General features: G+C 33.3%; 1 protein-coding gene and 1 pseudogene across 1 annotated transcript; one reads left to right on the top strand and one right to left on the bottom strand.

Moving 5' to 3' along the window:
- Positions 1–11,648: 11,648 nt before the first annotated feature.
- On the bottom strand, positions 11,649–12,783 carry LOC147933424 (expansin-A25-like; annotated as a pseudogene).
- A 3,302-nt stretch (positions 12,784–16,085) lies between these two features.
- On the top strand, positions 16,086–16,896 carry LOC147933423 (uncharacterized). Its single transcript, XM_087477450.1, has 2 exons — positions 16,086–16,288; positions 16,548–16,896. The coding sequence occupies exons 1-2, from the start codon at positions 16,086–16,088 to the stop codon at positions 16,894–16,896; spliced, it is 552 nt and encodes a 183-aa protein (XP_087333576.1).
- The last annotated feature ends 3,702 nt before the right edge of the window (positions 16,897–20,598 follow it).

Here is a 20,598-nt window from a genome sequence, read left to right as displayed (position 1 = left end):
ATAACAATAACTCACCGTGGAATCTCATTGAAGGCTCGAAGAGGATGATACTAGGACTCCATACCACAGACAAATTTACTAACTACTCATAATCAATTCCATCACACAACATCATGCATCAAGCAAAAGGAAAATAATTCACCCAATTAAATTCCTAACCGCTCTAACCATCCATTTAACCATCCTAGAACCGTAAAGGCTCTGCTACCAAAATGAAACAACCCGACCCCTTTTTTTTTTTTAATAATTGAAAACAATATATAATTAAGCATCCCATACTACTTAATTAACCAACCTAAACCACAACTCAACATTAAACCAGCAATAACATTAAGCACAGCGGAAACATTCCAATAATACAAAACCAACAACATCATCAATACAATAACATTCCTAACCATTCTATCCGGCAACCTAACATAACACTAACCAAGGTTCTAACAACATAACCAACAAATCCAATAACACACAAACGAGACCCTAGATCATCCTCCTCCTCATTGCCATGATTCCACGTCACAAACCTGCACACCACAAACAACAATTGAGATGCGTAAGTATTATCACAAATACTTAGTGAGGCAATCCTCCCATCTACTGGGCTATACACACAAGCAACTGAGATTCCAATGCTTAACAAATGACAACCAAACACAAACAAACCAGGAAAAATCACGAAACAAGCAACTTGGTGTCGACCGACACCAGAGAGGTGTCGATCGACACTGACCAAACATGGTGTCGACCGACACCTAACTGGTGTCGATCGACACTCACTTCGCAAACGCGAACTGCACGAATCCGAACGACGAACCTCCGTTTCCAATCATCTCCAATCCATTCCAACCTCACCCAAAACCTTCAGGAACCTATATGAACCATAACACAACCACCACAAGCAAGAACAACACCACTAACACAACCAATCAAGCAAGAACAACACCACAAAGCACCACCAATCAAGCAAGAACAACAAAGGATTCTCAGGCTTAGATAAGCCATGGTCATGCACTCACCTTATCAACTGATTATAACAACCAATAAAACCATTTGAGACCCTCCTAACGTCTGAAACAGCCCAGAAACGCCCTACAATAAGCCACACAACCAAAAACGACTTATAACAAAACTGGACAGAAACATCAGAAAAGAACAGTCTCAAAGACGAAACCCTAAAATAAAACCCAACCGTTAACTATCAAATCGCTCCGGTGAAAAGCTACCCCTATACGTCACGAAGCTTCCCACAAAATTTCAGCACGATCAGGCACCACACGAGACCACGATCTCAGTTACAATCTCCGATGGTCCCAACTCACGTCTGAGAAAACGTGTCTCACGAAACTGCCAATAACTCATCGAGTTTAAATCCAAATCTACTTCTGTAAAAAGGCGAATGACGATGAAAGACTTGGAAATAAATCTACCAAATTTCGTTACCTTTGAGAACGATTTGATATGCCGAAACTGTTTCCTCCCAAACCCTAACGATTCTGATCTTTCTCCTTTAATCTCCTTCAAACGACAATAGGCTCTCTCCTCTCTCTCTATCTCTGAAAATGGCGACAAGACACCCTAAAACCCTTAAATTTGTCGCTTCTCCACTTATAACACGATTTAGGGATTTTTCCTTGAACCAAACCGATCCAAACAGCAATTAAAACGAACCGGACCAAACCAGAAAACATGGTGTCGATCGATACACCAAGGGTGTCGATCGACACCCACACCAAAACCTTAAAAAAATTGGTTCGCGGATGTTACAACTAGTGATGATTATAAGATTATTTTATTCATAAATTATATTATTTGATCATATATTTTAAAATATTAATTTTTATAAGGGTTTCAAGATCTAATATTTGATTTTATAATATCCGCTAATTCTTTGGAACAATCTTTAAAAAAATTAATTAGAAGTATTTAAATTCATAATTACTTTCAAGTTGATATAATATAGAAATGTATCATTGATAGAAACATATTAGAAATATATATTTTATTAGTCACAAAATATTGTTTTCATGTAGACATAATATAGTGAAAAATATTTTAAAAATAATATATTATAATCTTGTTATTTTGACTTAGTAAAATTATGAGATGTTGATGAATAATCACATCCGATTGACTTGTTTATTCACTGAAATGAATATGAATTTATGTTATAAAAGAGAAAAAGGTCATTGCGAAAGTTGCTATAAAAGTGGCCATGAATGTGGATAAGATATATAAAGTGGCGATCAACTTCGTCTAGTTCTTCGACTAGAAGTGAATAATAAGTACAAGAGGTACCTATCTCATGAAAAAAGCTAGTGTGAGACAATTTTCACTATTCTATTACAATATTAAGAAGTAGTAGAAAAGTATTTAAAGCTCAGGAAGAATATATATATACTATTGTTTATGGGAACACAATTTGATATTAATGTGTTATAGTCTCCCAAATCTCAAAGTTAAAAAGGTCTAAGATGTAATACATGACCCAATTTAAAAATCAATTTTTATTGTAACAACCCGTCCCATGGACCCCACTAGCCTCACTGCTGGCCCACTAGCTTCACTGCTAGCCGCCCCAACGGACCCCAAGCTGGCCCTGCAGGGCATCGATCCTAGCCCATCACTGTGGATATCCCAATCCACCAGTAGGTTATTGGTGCGCCAGGCGTTTCTCGAATCCTGGTCCCCACCCTTTAACAACCTTCCCACAAGACAAGTTGCCACAAATTGAGTTTTTTTTAAATAATAAATAATAATAATAATAATAATAATAATAATAATAAATAAACTACAACTAGTGGTTCCATAACCACTAGCCACATAACCACAATCACAAACAACAGTGGAAATAACAAAACCAATATCCAATAATAAAACCAACATTACAACTTAAACAATATCCAATAATCAACCAACAGGAAACATAGAACCATCAACCTAGCAATGTTTCTAATGACCCAACTCTAGCAACCTAGCAATGCCAGACAACAACCAATCGAGTCCATAGAACATCCTCCTCTTCAATGCCTTGATTCCACGATCACACTTTGCCTTTACCTGCACCACAAACACAAATTGAGATGCATGAGTATTTTATAAACACTCAGTGAGGCAATCCTCTCATCTACTGGGCTATACACACAAGAAACAGTGATTCCAATGTTCCAAACAATCAACAAACAAAGCATACAAACCAGGAAAACGAACATCAACTCGCTGGAAGGGAGGTATCGACCAACACCAGCCAAGTGTCGATCGACACTAGCTCTTGGTGTCGACCGACACTACCCCACAGTTTCGATCGATGCTGCTTCACTTGTGTCGATCGACACTCCCTCTGCAACCGCGATCCACTCGAAGCCGAGAGTCGAATTTTGCTCCCAAACTCCACCAAATCGTCCAATACTCAAAAGCCAAGCCATATACCTCCGTAGGAACCTGTAGCAACCAATCCCAGCAAGAAAAACACACAAACACAGCAACAAACAAGCAAGAACAAGGAATCACAGGCTTAGATCAGCCATGGTCATGCACTCACCTCTCTGCAGGAAGATTCTGACCAACAATGAACGAATCCAGACTCCCAGCAAGTTTCCCACACGTTCCTATCCTTGAATCCTCACTCCCACAGCAAGATCTCACCCACAAAGCCTTGAAATCTCACAATCTCTCTCTAGAACCTCAAGAACAATTTTCTCTCTTTGTTTTCTCTAAAAACGGCAAGACTAACACCAAAACACGACCTAGGTCGTTTTTCTCACTTAATAGTCTGGTTCTGTGGTTTTCCCTAAACCAAACCGACCAAAATCGATGATTATATCAATCTGATCGAACCAGATAACGTTGGTGTCGACCGACACCACCATGGTGTCGATCGACACCCTCCCCCAAAACGCACAGTTTTTGTTTACGGGTGTTACACCTAGGAAGCAGAGAGTTATGAAAAATCTCTAGAAGAGATCTAGAGACTTAGACATGAGTAAGAAAGAGATTCAGGTACATGAGAATAATAATGAAAGAAATCTCAACAAGTTGAGTCATGTCTAGAATGAAAAGGAACTAAAAAGCAAATCAACATCATAAATATGTTTGCATGCAGTATTACAGTTGACGATGTTATGGATGAAAATTGAGGATCGTTAATCCGTTTTTAATAGAGGAGTTTTTATTAAAGAATGATTGGCCAAACATAGAAAGAAGTCACTAGAAAAATAGTTAAAGTCTCTTGAAGAGAAGAGAAGAGAAAGTTTTTCGACTAATAGTCCCTACACTTGAATGTGTAAAAAACTAGTGAAACATAAGTGGATATGTATGAGAGATAAAGTACATGTAGTAGTACAATGATTCTCAGAAAATATTTATGAGAGATGTACTATCTTTTGGTGGAAGCAACTATTTAGATCCCTTATGAGTTTGACAATATGAGCAAGACTTGATTCAATCTAGTCAGAAGGTTTTCAGACTGTCAGAAGTTTCCCTTAAACTGATTATTGCTAAAAGCAATATTTTATAGCTCTCAAGAACTTTTCGCGAGAAAATTCTTTGGGGAGAAAAGGTTGAGAGTTTATCTCTTTGAAAAAATCCTAGGTATAGATCATTGTTGTTGATCTAAGGGATTTCATAGTGAGTTGAAAATAGATCAGAAATAAGCTAAGAGAAGATCTTAGAAATGTGTAAATCCGAGATTGAACACTAACTGTAATTATGTTCAAGAAGTATTTTCAACAAAGTTTGAAGACGTAGGCATTTGCTGAACCTCGTCAAAAGAAAAATTTGTGTGTCTCTTGTCTCTATTTCACTTACAAGTCGTTCTTGTTAAATGAAAGTTACAAGAAAGAAGTGCAAACTATGTTGATGATGAAAATATTATCTGATCTTTGGTAGAGATTTAACATACCAAGGAATATATTAAGAAATAAACAATGATGAAATATTACTTCTGAAATATGGAAAAATCGGATTGTATAAGATCAGATATTTCATGAAATTTCTTGAGGTTACAAATTTGACATGTGATGAAACAAATGTTGAAAGAGAAAGTATAAGATGATTGTTTGGAAGATTGTAGTTTTTTTGCTTACGTAAATCGGAATGTACTCTTACGTAGAAAATGGTCATATAGTACCATACTAAGAAGAAGAGTTGAAAGAGACCGTATGAATAACTCATATGTATAAGATGATTGTTTGGAAGATTGTACTCTTTTTTGCTTATCATGGTTTTTTTTCCATGGAGTATTTCTATGAAAGATTTTTTAACGAGACAACAAAGAACACGCGGAAGATAAATATCTGAAGAGATTAATTATGATTCTAATGGTGAAAGACTATCATCTTCAAAGTCTTTGACTTACATTGATGATATCGTAAGAAACAAAGATAATTATAAAGATGACTAACTTGCGAGACTCAGGACCAATAGAAGAATGGCGATACACGTTTACTACAGACTCGTTCAAGTGAAGATTTGACGAACCATTTACCAAGGCATTTCTCAGAACTACTTTCAAGAAGCTACTTCATTATATTAGATCGGTTATCTCAAAGATTTCAAGTGATGTATTCATGAGGGGGAGTAAAAGCGCTCCGCACTCTTTTTCCCTTAACCATAGTTTTTCCCATAGGTTATTCTTGGTAAGGTTTTTAATGAGTCAGCATTTTACATGCACATTTGATACTACATTTTTATAATGATCATCCAAGAGATAGTATTATGAATATATTGTATTATGTGGATGCCCATTATCGACCCACTAGTAGACTTAGTATATAACCTAAAATCTTAATATTGTATTACTATATATATGATTATGGAATAAAGGAATAACAAAAGAACAATTCTCTAAACCTCTTGATTCTAACAAAAAAAAAGGGTTTTGATTCAGCTGGACATTTTTTTTTCCGGATTGGTAAAGGGTGAATTTGCTGAATAACCTAAAAAAAAATTAACAGATAATATAACCATATATTTGAAAAAATTAGAAAATCTGGATCAAGGGTAGAGTAAATTACAGTTTTGGGTTTTGTGGGTTAAGGGTAGTGGTGGATAGGGATTGACGGCGGTGGTGGTGGACGGTGGTCCGGCGGTGGTCCGCCGATGGTCCGGCGGTGGTCCGGCAGTTCTCCGGCGTTAGTCCGGCAGTGGTCCAGCGGTTCTCTGGCAGTTCTCCAGCATTGATCCGACGGTTTCCGGCGGTTCTCTGGCAGTGGTCTAGCGACCGGTGACGGCGGTAGTGTCGGTGGCCGGAGGTCCATCATCCCGGCGGCTAGAGGTGCTGGTATGAGGGTGAGGATGGTGGTGGTAAGGAGATGGGATGGTGGTAGTAAGAGGGGGAGAGTAGTTGTGGTAAGGAGGTGGGATGGTGGTGGTAAGAGGGGGAGAGTAGTTGTGGTGGTAGGGGTGGGGGTAATATAGGGGAAAAGGGCCATTTCATACCCGTACGCACTTCGAAAGTGCGAATTGCTACCTGTACAAATAAGGAGTGCCAATTTATACATGTACCCTAAGACATTTCAAATTTCATACCTATACTCACAAAATTGAGCCAATTTCACAGTCCAAGTTAACAGATTTAAGTCAACCGTTAGAGATGCTGACTCAGAGTCCACGTGTGTATTGACTGCCATCGAGAATGCAAAAACGACGTCGTTTTGTTTTCTTCGAAAAAAATTGTGGAATATCCACACACTGATGATTCGAACGCACGACCTTTTCCGTGTTGAGCATAGGACTTAACCAGTTTATCCCACAACAATTCTCGAAAGAATCATACAAACTTATTGATATAAACCTCAGGTAGCATCCATCGAAATCGAAAATAATTGTGGAAATCCCCACTCCCGCGGGTCGAACCCACGTTCTCGGATACAGACAGCATAGGACTTAACCAACTGATCCCACAACAATACTCGGTTATAACACACAAATTTACCTTGATAAACCTATAAAGTATCTAAGTCCCAATTAAATGAATTTGAATTGGGGGAAAAATAAAAATCCTAGAGTTCTTCTTCTTCTCTCAAATATAACTGATAAATTTATAAATTTATATTTAAATTATAAATTTGTAATTTATAACTGAGAATTAAATATAAATTTATAAATTAAATATAACTGAGAATATATTTATAAATTTAAATTTATAAATTAAATTAATTGAAACTATAAAATATAAATTTATATTTAATTCTCAGTTATAAATTATAAATTAAATATAACTGAGAAATAAAGATAAATTTGTATAACTGTTAAATTTATAAATTTATAATTTATAACTGAGAATTAAATATAAATTTATAAATTAAATATAATTGAGAATATATTTATATTTAAATTAAATTAATTTATATTTAAAAATGAAATGAAATATTTATAAACCTTAAACCTTAAACTTTCAACTTTAAACATTTCATTTAACTGATCATTTATAAATATATTCTCAGTTATATTTAATTTATGAATTTATATTTAATTCTCAGTTATAAATTATAAATTTATAATTTAAATATAAATTTATATATTTATCAGTTATATTTGATAGAAGAAGAACCCTAGGATTTTTATTTTTCCCCCAATTCAAATTCATTTAATTGGGACTTAGATACCTTATAGGTTTATAAAGATAAATTTGTGTGTTATAACCGAGTATTGTTGTGGGTTCAGTTGGTTAAGTCCTATACTGGCTGTATCTGAGGATGCGGGTATGATCCGCGGGGGTGAGGATTTCTACAGTTTTTTTCGATTTCGATGGATGCTACCTTAGGTTTATATCAATAACTTTGTATGATTCTTTTGAGAGTTGTTGTGAGATAAACTGGTTAAGTCCTATGCTTAACAAGGAAGAGGTTGTGGGTTCGAACCTCAAGTGTGTGGATATTCTACAATTTTTTTTCCAAGAAAACAAAACGACGTCATTTTGTATTTTCAATGACAGTCAATACACATGTAGATTCTGAGTCAGCATCTCTAACAGTTGACTTAATTCCGTTAACATGGACTGTGAAATTGGCTCAATGTTGTGAGTATAGGTATGAAATTTGAAATGTCTTAGGGTACATGTATAAATTGGCACTCCTTATTTGTATAGGTAGCAATTCGCACTTTCAGAGTATGTACGGATATGAAATGACCATTTTCCTGGTAATATAGTATATAATGTAGTTTATATAGGAAATATAGTAAGTGTATGGTTAGTGTAGTTAGATACTTAATTTTTGTTTTTTTCTTGGTTACTTTTGCCAATTCCTCATTGGTAAAAGGTTTTTTTTTTTGTGTGCAAAGTAAAAAGTGACATCATATACAAAACTCTTTCTAATTCGATTTGGTTACAGATCAATTTGATGTAATTTTTGTTTGTGTTATTTATTTATTTATTACAATGATTTAATTCGATTTTATCTAGATTTGAAAAATAGAAAATAATTATATATTAAGTTTTATTTGGTTTGTTTAATATAATGAAACCAAATGATTTATAAACAAATCTTGGTTCAGTTCGGTTTAACTTTTTGGGTGGGTTCATTACGGATTCTCGTTAACAAATTTTTAAGTTCAAACGAAATTAAGTAACATAAAAAGAAAATCATTTATTTAAAATTTTCTAACCCATACACCTCCTATTTGTAAGCCACAAGTAACAATCTAATATAATAAAGTAGGGTTACACCTTTTAAGAAGTTCTATCTATCTACCACGTGGCACATTTAATCAAATACATATAACTCACACTTTAAATATAAAACTAAAAAATATATATTCAATTAATCCATAAATAAGACATTTAATCATACACTTTAAAATTAAACTTTCTTATATAATAAAGTAGGATACCTCCTAAAACTTTCTTCCACAGCTTGACATGTGGCTACTGTAAAACTGACACCTGTCCGAAAACCTTATTCACCAGAAATTTAACTAAACTACCAATAAAACATATTTAATCAAATAAATATAACTCACACTTTAAATGTAAAACTAAAAATATATATTTTCAATTAATCCAAAAATAAGACATATAATCATACACATTAAAATTAAACTTTAATATAAAACTAAAACGATAATTTCAATTAAGCCATAAGTAAAACACATTTTATCTTATACATTTAACTCACAATTTAATAGAAAACTGAAAAAAAACATTTCCAATTAAACCATAAATAAAACACATTCAGTCATTTAAATTTAACTCACCCTTTAATATAAAGCTAAAAAGATTCAAACAAAACAATAAATAAAACACATTTAATCATATACATTTAACTCACACTTTAATATTAAAACTGAAATAAAATAAATATACATTAACTTTATTTCTCCACTCAATTTTATTCAACACACAATAAATTAGAATTAACTCCCATATTTTTTAGTTTCTAAATTGTAACTCTCATCACTTGCTATCCTATAAATACTCATTTTTCATTCTCTCATTCTCTTTCACTTCATCTTAGATATTATACATTTTTGTGTTTTTTTTTGTTGGTTGGTTGGTTGGTTATTGTTGTATGTGTTAAAAAACAAATTAAATATTATTTTAAAAGCTTAATTATTGATTTTAATTTTAGAGACTATATTATATGTATCTTACTTTTTTTTTTTGAAGATCCATCTCTATTGTCCCAAAAACAAACATTCTCAAAATGAACCTATAAAATCTTACAGGTCATTTGTCCATATTTCAAAATCCACATATTACCACTAAATGAACCCATATTATAAAGAACTCGTGTATATACAGCTAGCCTAGATTTTAATTTTTTTTTTCTAATAGCATCTATTGCTTAACTAAAGCCTACCATCTTCCTATTTCCAAACTAAATTACCAAAGATTTTCATAAACTGTAGTAATATCTAAACTCTCCTACAACATGAGCAACACATCCAGTTTTGAATCCCAATAGCTCAAAAACCAACGTTCTATTAGGTGATTAGTCATATATTTAACATAGATAGATGAATTGGCTTGTCTTACCGAAAAAAAAAAAACATAGATAAATATTTTATATGTAGATTACATTATCTTATATTCAACTGCTTCCATCAGCTAATCCCTATTTTTGCTTCTAAAATATCACCAAAAAATAACCAAAAGTTGTTATGGAAGAATCTGATGAGAGTTTGGTGAGTAGCCAACAGTCTGATCGTGCCGTGGAAGATGATGTACATAGCACTCTCTCATTGAAAATACACAAGGGGATTCAATTTTTAAACCTCTTTTCTTATCAGCTTTGTTCTGCTTTTTATTTGATGTTTTGTTTTTTCCTGGATTTTAATATAAACGCCAATAATTAACAAAAGTGTTTTTATATTACTCAAAAAATAATAAAACAATTCCTCATATCTTTGTATTGTATTCTTATATGTGAGCTTCAAGAAGATATCTAAGCTTTACGCACACTCATACCACACAAAACAAGCCTACTATCCGTCCTATCAGGCTTAAATATTAAATTATCACTCTATTTAAATTAATTCTTAATGCAAACCTTCAGCTCAAACTTTTATGACTACTTTTAATTTTAACTTCCAAAACTATTGCAAATAAGTATTACATTCCAAATACAAATTAGGAGAATACATTTATTTTTAAATATCCACAAGCATATATTTGGGCTTAAGATTTATTTACGTTTAAACTAAATTTGATATTGAACTACATCCCAAATTATCAACAAAATCTTCCAAACAAAAATAAAGGTCATCACCTATATAATTAGTGTTCTAATATCATACTTACAAAATATAGTACCTCTTCTCAAAAAGTTATTATTAGCTATTAAATATTAATTAGGATAGAACAAATATATATATATATATATATATATGTGTGTGTGTGTGTCGTCATGTTTTGCCATGTTTTAAACTCTTTGTATATATAGTGTGTATTTTTATAACGATTGATTTTTTAAAGTAAATATGATTATTTTGTTAATTTCTTTGCAGAACACATAAGATGAATGAATGACATTGAAATACATAAAAGTATATTTTTTTCCAACCACATAAAAGTATATTTTTATACATAGTCAACTCCCAAAATTATTTATATAGACAAATTATATTTAATTATTACGAAAAGAGAATGACTTAGTTGCTGTATTCCAAAAGTAAACATGTTTAATTTATAATGGTATAGTAAGAAGATTTGTATGTGTAGTAGTGATATGATGTGAATATTTGCAATCTTTTATGAATAATAACTATTTCGACAAAAACATTTTTCAAATATTAATCAAATTTGACAGATTTTACACCACAAATTTCATCATGAATCTATTGCAAGCTGGTTAAATCACAAAACAACAATAAGCTTTAATACATTTTAAATCTAACAAAACAATCATGAATAATAAAATTATTTCAAAATGCGAAACTGGTTTTTACTTCTTTGATCATTTCAAAAAGGGTGAGCAAATATATTTATATATATTTAAATAAAAGGTAATGAAAAAGGTACAAATTCCAAAATACAAAAACACATAAAAATAGTAATAATAATAATAAAAGAGAATGTTCATTTTTAAATATGATAAACAAAAAGAAAATGAGTTAAAATTATTCAATTTATAAAAACAAAAATTTTTAAAAATAACTAACAACAAACAGTGCAACGCACGGGAATGTACCTAGTATACATATAATTTCTTCTAAAAGTTAAATTTCCCATCAAAAGTTTGACCAAATTCCCAATTCGATGGAATCACGTTAGTAAAATCTTTTGAAACCCCATCACTTGTCGTAATCCTCAATGATAAACCCTGACCGGTCAGTACAACACCAGTGGTCCAGTTTTGTCCCCAGTTCTTGCTCATTGTTATCCATCTGGTCCTGGTTCCCTTAATTTGCATGAACTTAATATCTCCGGCTCCACCTACATTGTATGAAAAGATTGTTAAGAAATTCGGGTTTCCTTTGATTTCAAATTTTACACCACCAGTTTTCGCACAAGGAACACGTCTGTATCTAACCGGGACAACCCCGGCTTTGTATTTGGCAACATTGGTTGGGAGAGATCAAAGTGTTTTTGTGGTGGGTTACACCAAATGTCTCTAGATTTGGTGTAATCTGATCGACAGAAATTTGTTGCCGTGATCTTGATGGATCCGGGCAAACACCATTGTGGATCCTTTGCACATGTGATCTCATAACAAGCCCCGCATGTATACCCGTTGTTGAAGAGTGCCGTGCTCAATGCTGCTGTGGCTAGACCATAGCCTTGTTTGTTTAGATCCCCGTATCCACAAGCTCCCTCTATAGAATGTATAAGGAAGAATAGTGAGTATGTATTATACTATTATGTAATAATTATGGCTTTGAAAAAAATATCAATTCAAGAATTAGTTCGACATTATATATTACTTTCTCTGGTTCATTTTACTTGTAGGTTTTCCACAAAAATTAAGAAAATATTAAATTTTATGTTTTGCCCTTATTAATATATTTTATAATTTTTTAAATGGTCAAAACTTTTAAATTAAAATATTCACCAAACATCTGCATTAGAAATCTATAACGACAACTATTATAAACAAAATTTAAGTCGTAAAACAACAACTAAATAAAAACAGAAGGAGTATATTTTAACTTACGTTGAGTGCCTCCACCATGAATATCACCGTAAAATGTGGCTCGTGCATCATACCAAGAAGTGTCGAGTCCGTTGGTTGGGTTGCCGAGTGCTTTGGCTACATCACCAATGTCACCAAGACTCATGGACACGAACCATGTGATCGTTATTATCATAAAACATTCTACATATTTCATTTTCTCTAAGAGTTTCATGATTAGTGTACCTCGTTTATGATAACCTTTTCACTTTAACTTTAATTGATGATGAATGTTGGTGGGAACAATATGGGTGGGTCTATATAAGTAAAGAAATAGTACTGATTTTTGTCATATCTCTAAAAATCATTCCAAATGTATCGAAATTAATGTAGTCAATCTGCCGCATCCAGAGAAATGACAAAATCATTTTTGTCTGTAAGATGCTAATAATAATAGGTTGTAAAAAGTCATGAAATTTGGACTTGTTAAAATCTTTTTAAATGTATTGAAGACTTTGAAGTTTATGTAGTCAATCTGTATTTTGAATAAAATGATTTATAAGTGAAAACATTGTTGTCTTTGTATTTTGAATAAAATGATAAGATGTTAATAGGTTGTGATAAATCATAAAATGTAGAGTGAATAAAGTCTTAGTCAATTTTGCAATCCGGCGAAGTTAAACCATGGTCTTCTTTGTATTTTGAGTAAAAATGTTAATTAATAGGTTGTAAAATGTCATGTATTGAACTTTGAGTCTGTGCATCGTGTGAAGTGAAAACATTGCCCCCTTTGTATTTTAAATCTATATTAACATTTTTGGATTTTGTGTTTATATTTTTAATTTTCGAATCGGTTTTAAATCAAAAATTGAAACCCGATTTGACTAATCGTAATATCGTATCCTGCTTAAAATCAATACAAAAATCGATTATTAACTCGCACCAAATTAATGCCGAAATAAACGTAAAAGGAATATATCTACAGAAAATCATATGCTAATATGCATTTAATCAAATCAAACAGAATCTTTTATTACTCTCTAAAAGAATAACTTATCAATGGTTTATTCAATGATAAGTTATTCTTTTAGTTACTCTCTAATTTATTGTCTATGATACTTTCCAGCATAAATATCAATTCGAGTCAAAGACGATTTAAACAATTGCCATTAACTAGATTTTAACCCACGAAATACAACAGAATAATTTTTCAAAAAAATAATAACATATTTATTTTTATTTATTTTTATATTTTGTTTGTTTTGTTTAGTTAAAAATAATTTTGTTTGGATTGTCAATTATCTCCTATATAATAAAACATAAGTACACAATCTTTTTTTTAGACTATATAATTATTATAAGTTAGTTACAAAATAGATTATATCTTATTATATAAAATTGGGTTTTGAAAGTTAGCCATTAACAAGATTTTGACATGTATGAAGTTTATATCAATCTAAGATTTTGACATGTGTAAAAGTTAATATTTAATAAGAGGGATTTGAGATTACAACAAAAAAAAACTTTGTTCTAAAGAATATTAATAATGTAAAAAGATAATTATCAAAAAAATTACAAAAATTAAAAGTTTTTTAAAAATAATTATAAGAAGATTATATATATATATATAAAAATATTTCATAAAATTCGAAATTATAACATTATTTACTTATTTTTAATTTTAAGTTATTAATTCAAAAAAAAAATAGAATTGAGATTAAGGAAAATATACATTTAATTATTAATTCTAAATTTTGTAAATAATCAGTTTTATATAAACATAGACCGTCTCATATTATTCATCTAACAAAATAATTTATTCAAAAATATTATGTTCAACTTTGTTCAATTGGTGAACTTTTTTAAATGGGAAGACAAATTTTCCTTATTGTTCTACTTTCTCATTTTTCAGTTTGGAATAGGTAAGATTAATATGTTGACCCAAAAAAATGGAAGATTAATATATGCATGTTCTTTCTCTAATACTGTATTTTAAAATTTATTGTAGTAGTTTTAGATATTTTTATTTAATTTATATATATATCTTTGAATTTTTTGAGATTCATATATTCACGTGCTTATAATTTTCAATTATTTATTTAATTATGTCAAATTAATTCTTTTCTAATTTCTCAACCTTGATTAGTTGGTCATAGTCCTTTTTTTTGTGCAAACATAATTGTTACCATTTGTAGAATCTCAGAAGGAGATAAAGAGGAGAAGGTCATCAACCTAATGGTTGGATAAATAAGCTAATCAAACACAAGCTGACAACAAACATAGTTAAATTAGAAAAACATAAATCTGTTGTAAATCACTTAGGATGGATCTCCATAACCGGCCCACTTATTGTCCAAGTCCATAAGGCCCTTCAGCCACCTCCTTTGTACTAAGTCGGTTTAGTGTTTCCTAAAGTAATAAGGCTTTGTCCTTCACTATATATATGTATGATTATCGAACATAATGAATAATAATAAGAGAATACATCCTTCGAGTATCTCTAGTTTCACAATACGTTATCAGCAAGAGTTTGCCCTAAACTCCACTGAGAAAATCCCTAAACCCTAAACCGCCGCTCCACATCCTTTGTTCGTTCAACTCTCGGCGATCGGTTCCTGTTTGTGACCAGTTCGTGATCAATCCGCGTTCGTAGTCAGCTCCTGTTTGTGATCGTTGCTTGTTCGAGATCAGCCTGAGGTTCGTTTCTAGTTTGTGGTCAAGTTCAAAGTGAAATCCGAGGTCTTTAGCTCCCTGATCAATACCAGTCAAACCCCAAACGGTGTTAAGGTAAAACAATCGAACTTTATTGGACACATATAATCGAATATGACCTTAATCTATTAAGAACCCTAAAATCTACAAGTAAAAAATCAACAAACAAGTTCATAAGCCTTGAAAACCTAAAACCCTAAAAATTTAAAATCGATTGCTATGAGGTTTAGGGTTGCTTAGATTGTTTGCAAATTAATCTGAATATACCATGATTAAAATCCGGTTGTTATTGTTGATTGATTGCTTGATTTTGATTGCATGAAAACCTAAGAACTAGAAACCTAAATTCGAATCTAAAAGATGAAAATATTTAACTGATTGTTCTAAGTTGTTAGAATCCGATTATTCATTGATTGTTTTGCTAGAAATCAAAACCCTAAAAACTAAGATCTTAAAATCGGAATTGTTCTATGTTTTGCATGAAAAATCAAAACACAAAATTAGGATAACTACCAAATTAATTCTAGACATTATCCTAAAAACCTAGAAAATATTTCCTAAAAACTTTTGTCTTATTCCTAACTAGAAAAGGAAATTCAATCTAGAGAAAAAGGAAAAAACTTAATAGAAGGAAAACTTTGCATGCTTGTTCATATGTTTATCTAGGATTGTTGTTTTCATGCATGTTAAACCACGAAATTATGTATAAAGGCAAGGCATGTTTCGGTCTCAAATACCGCATGGCCTAAGTTTAATTCGATGGCATGGTTCGGTCTCAAATACCGCATGCTAATGATCGGATGATACATGTTTTGCATTGTGTAGATGGCAAAGCTCAACAATCTCCAATATGCTGCCCTTAATGTCTCTGGAGACAATTACTTGCAATGGGCATTGGAAACTAAGATCAACTTAAAATCAAAAGACCTATGCAAATGCATTGAGGATGATAATGACTGTTCTGAAAAGAATAAGTATAAGGCGATTATGCATATACGCCATCATCTTGCTGAGAGTCTCAAGAACCAGTAACTTACTATTGAAGATCCTCTTGACCTTTGGACAGAGTTGAAAAACAGATATGAACACCAAAAGATGGTGCTCCTACCAAAGGCTCAATTTGATTGGAAAAACTTAAGGATCCAGGATTTTAAATCTGTGGATGAGTATAACTCAGAGCTATTTAAGATAGTCTCGATTTTGAAGTTATGTGGTACTGAGGTGACTGAGGAAGACTTGCTAGAGAAGACATTCTCAACCTTTCACACTAATAACATACTGATTCAGCAACAGTATCGTGAAAAGGGTTTTAAGACATATGCAAGTCTCATCTCTTTTTTTGCTACTTGCTGAGCAAAAAAATGAGCTATTGTTGATGAACAGTGCTGTGAGGCCTCCTGGATCGAATCCATTACTAGAAGCCCACAGGGTTGACATGACTAAGAAAGAGCCTAAAGATCCCAAGGATACTAAAGAGTCCAACTACGGCCATAGAGACAAGCATCATGGCCGTGGCCGTGGTGGAAGAGGACTTGGTGGTTATGGCCGTTGGAACCGATCCGACTTCGGTCGTGGTCGTGGTAGAGGCCGTGGAATCTTCAAACCGCAACATAAGACTAAATCGTTTTGTCATTGATGTGGAATGTCGAATCATTGGGCTAAGACATGCCGGACATCTAAGCATCTTATTGATCTCTATCAAGAGAGTTTGAAAAAGAATCTAGAAGCTAACCTGATTCATCTTGATGGTGAAGGAGATTTCGACCATGAGCAGTGGCGGATCCATGTAGAGTTTAGGTGGGTCAACTGACCGGGTAAAATGTTGAAATAGTATTGTTTTGCATGTAAAATTGTAAAATTTCAGTAGCATAATTGGTTTTCCCTTAATAGATTGACCCCCCAAACCTCGGTTCAACTCCCCCTTACTACACCAATTGTCTCTTTTTTCTATTTAACTAGCTTTTAATTTTTTTTTTGACCTGGGTAAAATTTTCTCCTGGGTCCGCCACTGACCATGAGAATGATGACCAATTGGATTATGAGACTTTTGATTGCCTAAAAGTTGATAATTAAACTCAAATGTTGTATTGATTTAATTTCTATGTTTTATGACTTTGAATTTTATTGGATTATAATTTTGGTTTAAATTCAATTATATTATTACCTTAAAATATGCATTTGTTATGCTTTTGTGTCTAAGACATAATTCTTGTCCATATTAAGAAATGGCTGAGGACAAGAATATAATTGTGGTGGATAGTGGATCAAGCCACACAATTTTAAATGATAAGAGATATTTTGCAAAATCTCATTTTGAAAAATGCCAATATTAGCACAATAGCGGGTATAACAAGTTTAATTGAAGGCTACGGCTAGACACACATCTTGAAATAAGTGATGCCTTATATTCACCCAGCTCAAAGAGAAGCTTATTAAGTTTTAAGGACATTCGTTTGAATGGTTTCCATGTTGAAACAAAGGGTGAAGGAAACAAAGAGTTCCTATATATTACTGAGATCACCCAAGGATCTAAGAGAATCCTAGAGTCTATAACTGCACTAGCCACTGGTCTTTACCATGCTAAGATTAATATGATAGAGGCTAATTTGGCAATGAATAAAATGTTCAATGAACAATTCACTCTATGGCATGACCGGCTTGGCCATCCGGGTTCTAACATGATGCGTCAACTAATTATGAAGTCAAATGGGCACACTCTTAAAGAGAGACGAGTTATCCCAAAAATCTCATGTGTGTAGCATGTACACAAGGGAAACTCATTATAAGGCTATCACCAGTCAAAGTAACTAAAGATATTTTCCACTTAAAACCATACGTCTAGATAATGCTGGTGAATTTACATCCCAAGCGTTTAATGATTATTGTATGTCCATGGGGGTAAGTGTGGAACATCCCGTGGCACATGTACATACACAGAATGGATTAGCTGAATCCTTCATTAAATAAATTCAATTAATTGCTCGACCATTACTCATGAGGTCGAAACTTCCTGTGTCGGCTTGGGGACACGCAGTATTACATGCAGCAGAGCTTATACGCATCAGGCCATCTAGTGAGCATAAATATTCGCCATCCCAATTATTAACGGGTCATGAGCCAGACATATCCCATCTCAAGACATTCGGGTATGCCGTTTATGTACCAATTGCTCCATCACAGAGAACAAAGATGGGACCTCAAAGGAGGATGGGAATATATGTTGGATATGATTCTCCCACCATTATTAAGTATTTTGAGCCAACTACGGGTCATCTATTTAAGGCTAGATACGCGGATTGTCAGTTTGTTGAATCCGAATTTCCTATGTTGGGTGGAGAGACAAACAAGCTGGTTAAGGAAATATCATGGAATCAAACATCTTTAAATTGGCAAGATCCTCGGACTCTAGCATGTGATGCAGAGGTCCAAAACATTATACATTTGCAAACGCTAGCTAATCAATTGCCAGATTCCTTTGCTGACCCAAAGAGAGTAACAAAATCGTACATTCCAGCTTGTAATGCACCAGTACGTATTGATGTTCAAAAGGAACACAATCAAGTTGCTACAGAGTCTAAGGCACGTTTGAAACATGGCAGACCATTAGGTTCCAAAGATAAGAACCCTCAGAAATCTAAGAAAGGTGCAAATAAATCCGAGTTTAAAGAAATTATAGACATGGCCGCGGCAAATCTTAAGGTACCAAATGAGGTTTGGGACGCTGAACCTCAAGGTTCTCAAGGTATTGATAATAATGAAATCTCAATCAATTAATATCATGTCTGGAAAACAATGGAACCGTAAAGATGTCGACACCGATGAAATATTTGCATACAAGCTAGCACTTGAAATAAATGAGGATCATGAACCCACATCTATATTAGAATGCACTCAGAGTAGAGATTGGTTAAAATGGAAAGATGCCATTGACGTGAAGTTGAATTCATTAAAGAAAAGGATTGTGTTTGGTCCGATCTTAAGGACACCATTCGATATAAAGCCAGTTGGACATAAGTGGGTCTTTGTAAGGAAGAGAAATGAGAATAATGAAATCATGAGATATAAGGCACGACTTGTAGCACAAGGATTCTCACAACGACCAGGAATAGATTATGAGGAGACATACTCCCCTGTGATGGATGCAACGACTTTTAGATTTCTAATAAGTCTGGTTATAAAAGAAAAACTGGATTTGCGGTTAATGGATGTTGTAACCGCATACTTATATGGTCCACTGGATAATGAAATTTATATGAGATTACCAGAGGGTATTAAGCTCAAAGATAAGAGTGGTTCTCGAGAACAATACTGCATAACGCTAAACAAATCCCTTTATGAATTGAAACAAAGTGGGCGTATGTGGTACAATAGGCTAAGTGAGTACCTAGCCAAGGAAGGCTATAAGAATGATCCCATCAGTCCATGTATTTTTATAAAGAAGTTTGCAAACAAAGGGTTTGTAATCATAGCAGTGTATGTGGATGATTTGAATATCCTAGGAACCTCTGGAGAAATCGCCCAAACAGTTGAATATCTCAAGAAAGAGTTTGAAATGAAAGACCTAGGTAAAACTAAGTTCTGTTTGGGATTGCAGCTTGAGTACATAAATGATGGAATCCTTGTGCATCAAATGACATATACTGAAAAGGTACTCAAGAGGTTTAATATGAACCAGTCTCACCCATTGACTAGCCCAATGGTTGTAAGGAGCATTGATTTGGATAAAGATCCATTCGGTCCAAATAAGGATGATGAAGAAGTTCTCGGTCCGGAAGTGCCATACCTCAGTGCTATAGGAGCGTTAATGTTCTTGGTTAGCCACACTAGACCAGACATTTGTTTTGCCGTGAACCTCCTAGCAAGATTTAGTTCCTGTCCGACCCAAATGCACTGGAACGGTATCAAACATGTATTACATTACCTACAAGGAACGACTGATTTGGGTTTATATTATACTAACTATAACAAAGAAGGTTTAGTTGGTTTTGCTGATGCAGGTTATCTATCGGATCCACATTATGCAAGGTCTCAGACCGGCTATGTGTTTACGTACAGTGGTACATCAATTTCATGGCGTTCGATGAAGCAGACCATTGCAGCTACATCATCTAATCATGCAGAGATTTTAGCAATGCATGAAGCCAGCCGTGAGTGTGTTTGGTTGAGATCGATGACTCAACATATCAGGTCAGATTGTGGCATGGCCGATGACAAGGAACACACTGTATTGTATGAGGACAATACCGCCTGAATCGCACAGCTCAAGGAAGGTTACATCAAGGAAGATCGGACGAAGCACATTTTACCTAAGTTATTCTTCATACATGAACTACAAAAG

The sequence above is a fragment of the Camelina sativa genome, chromosome 12 (genome assembly GCF_030686135.1).
Source record: "Camelina sativa cultivar CO46 ecotype springtype chromosome 12, ASM3068613v1".
In the NCBI taxonomy this organism is placed as follows: domain Eukaryota; kingdom Viridiplantae; phylum Streptophyta; class Magnoliopsida; order Brassicales; family Brassicaceae; genus Camelina; species Camelina sativa.
This window is presented reverse-complemented; position numbering and strand designations above follow the sequence as displayed.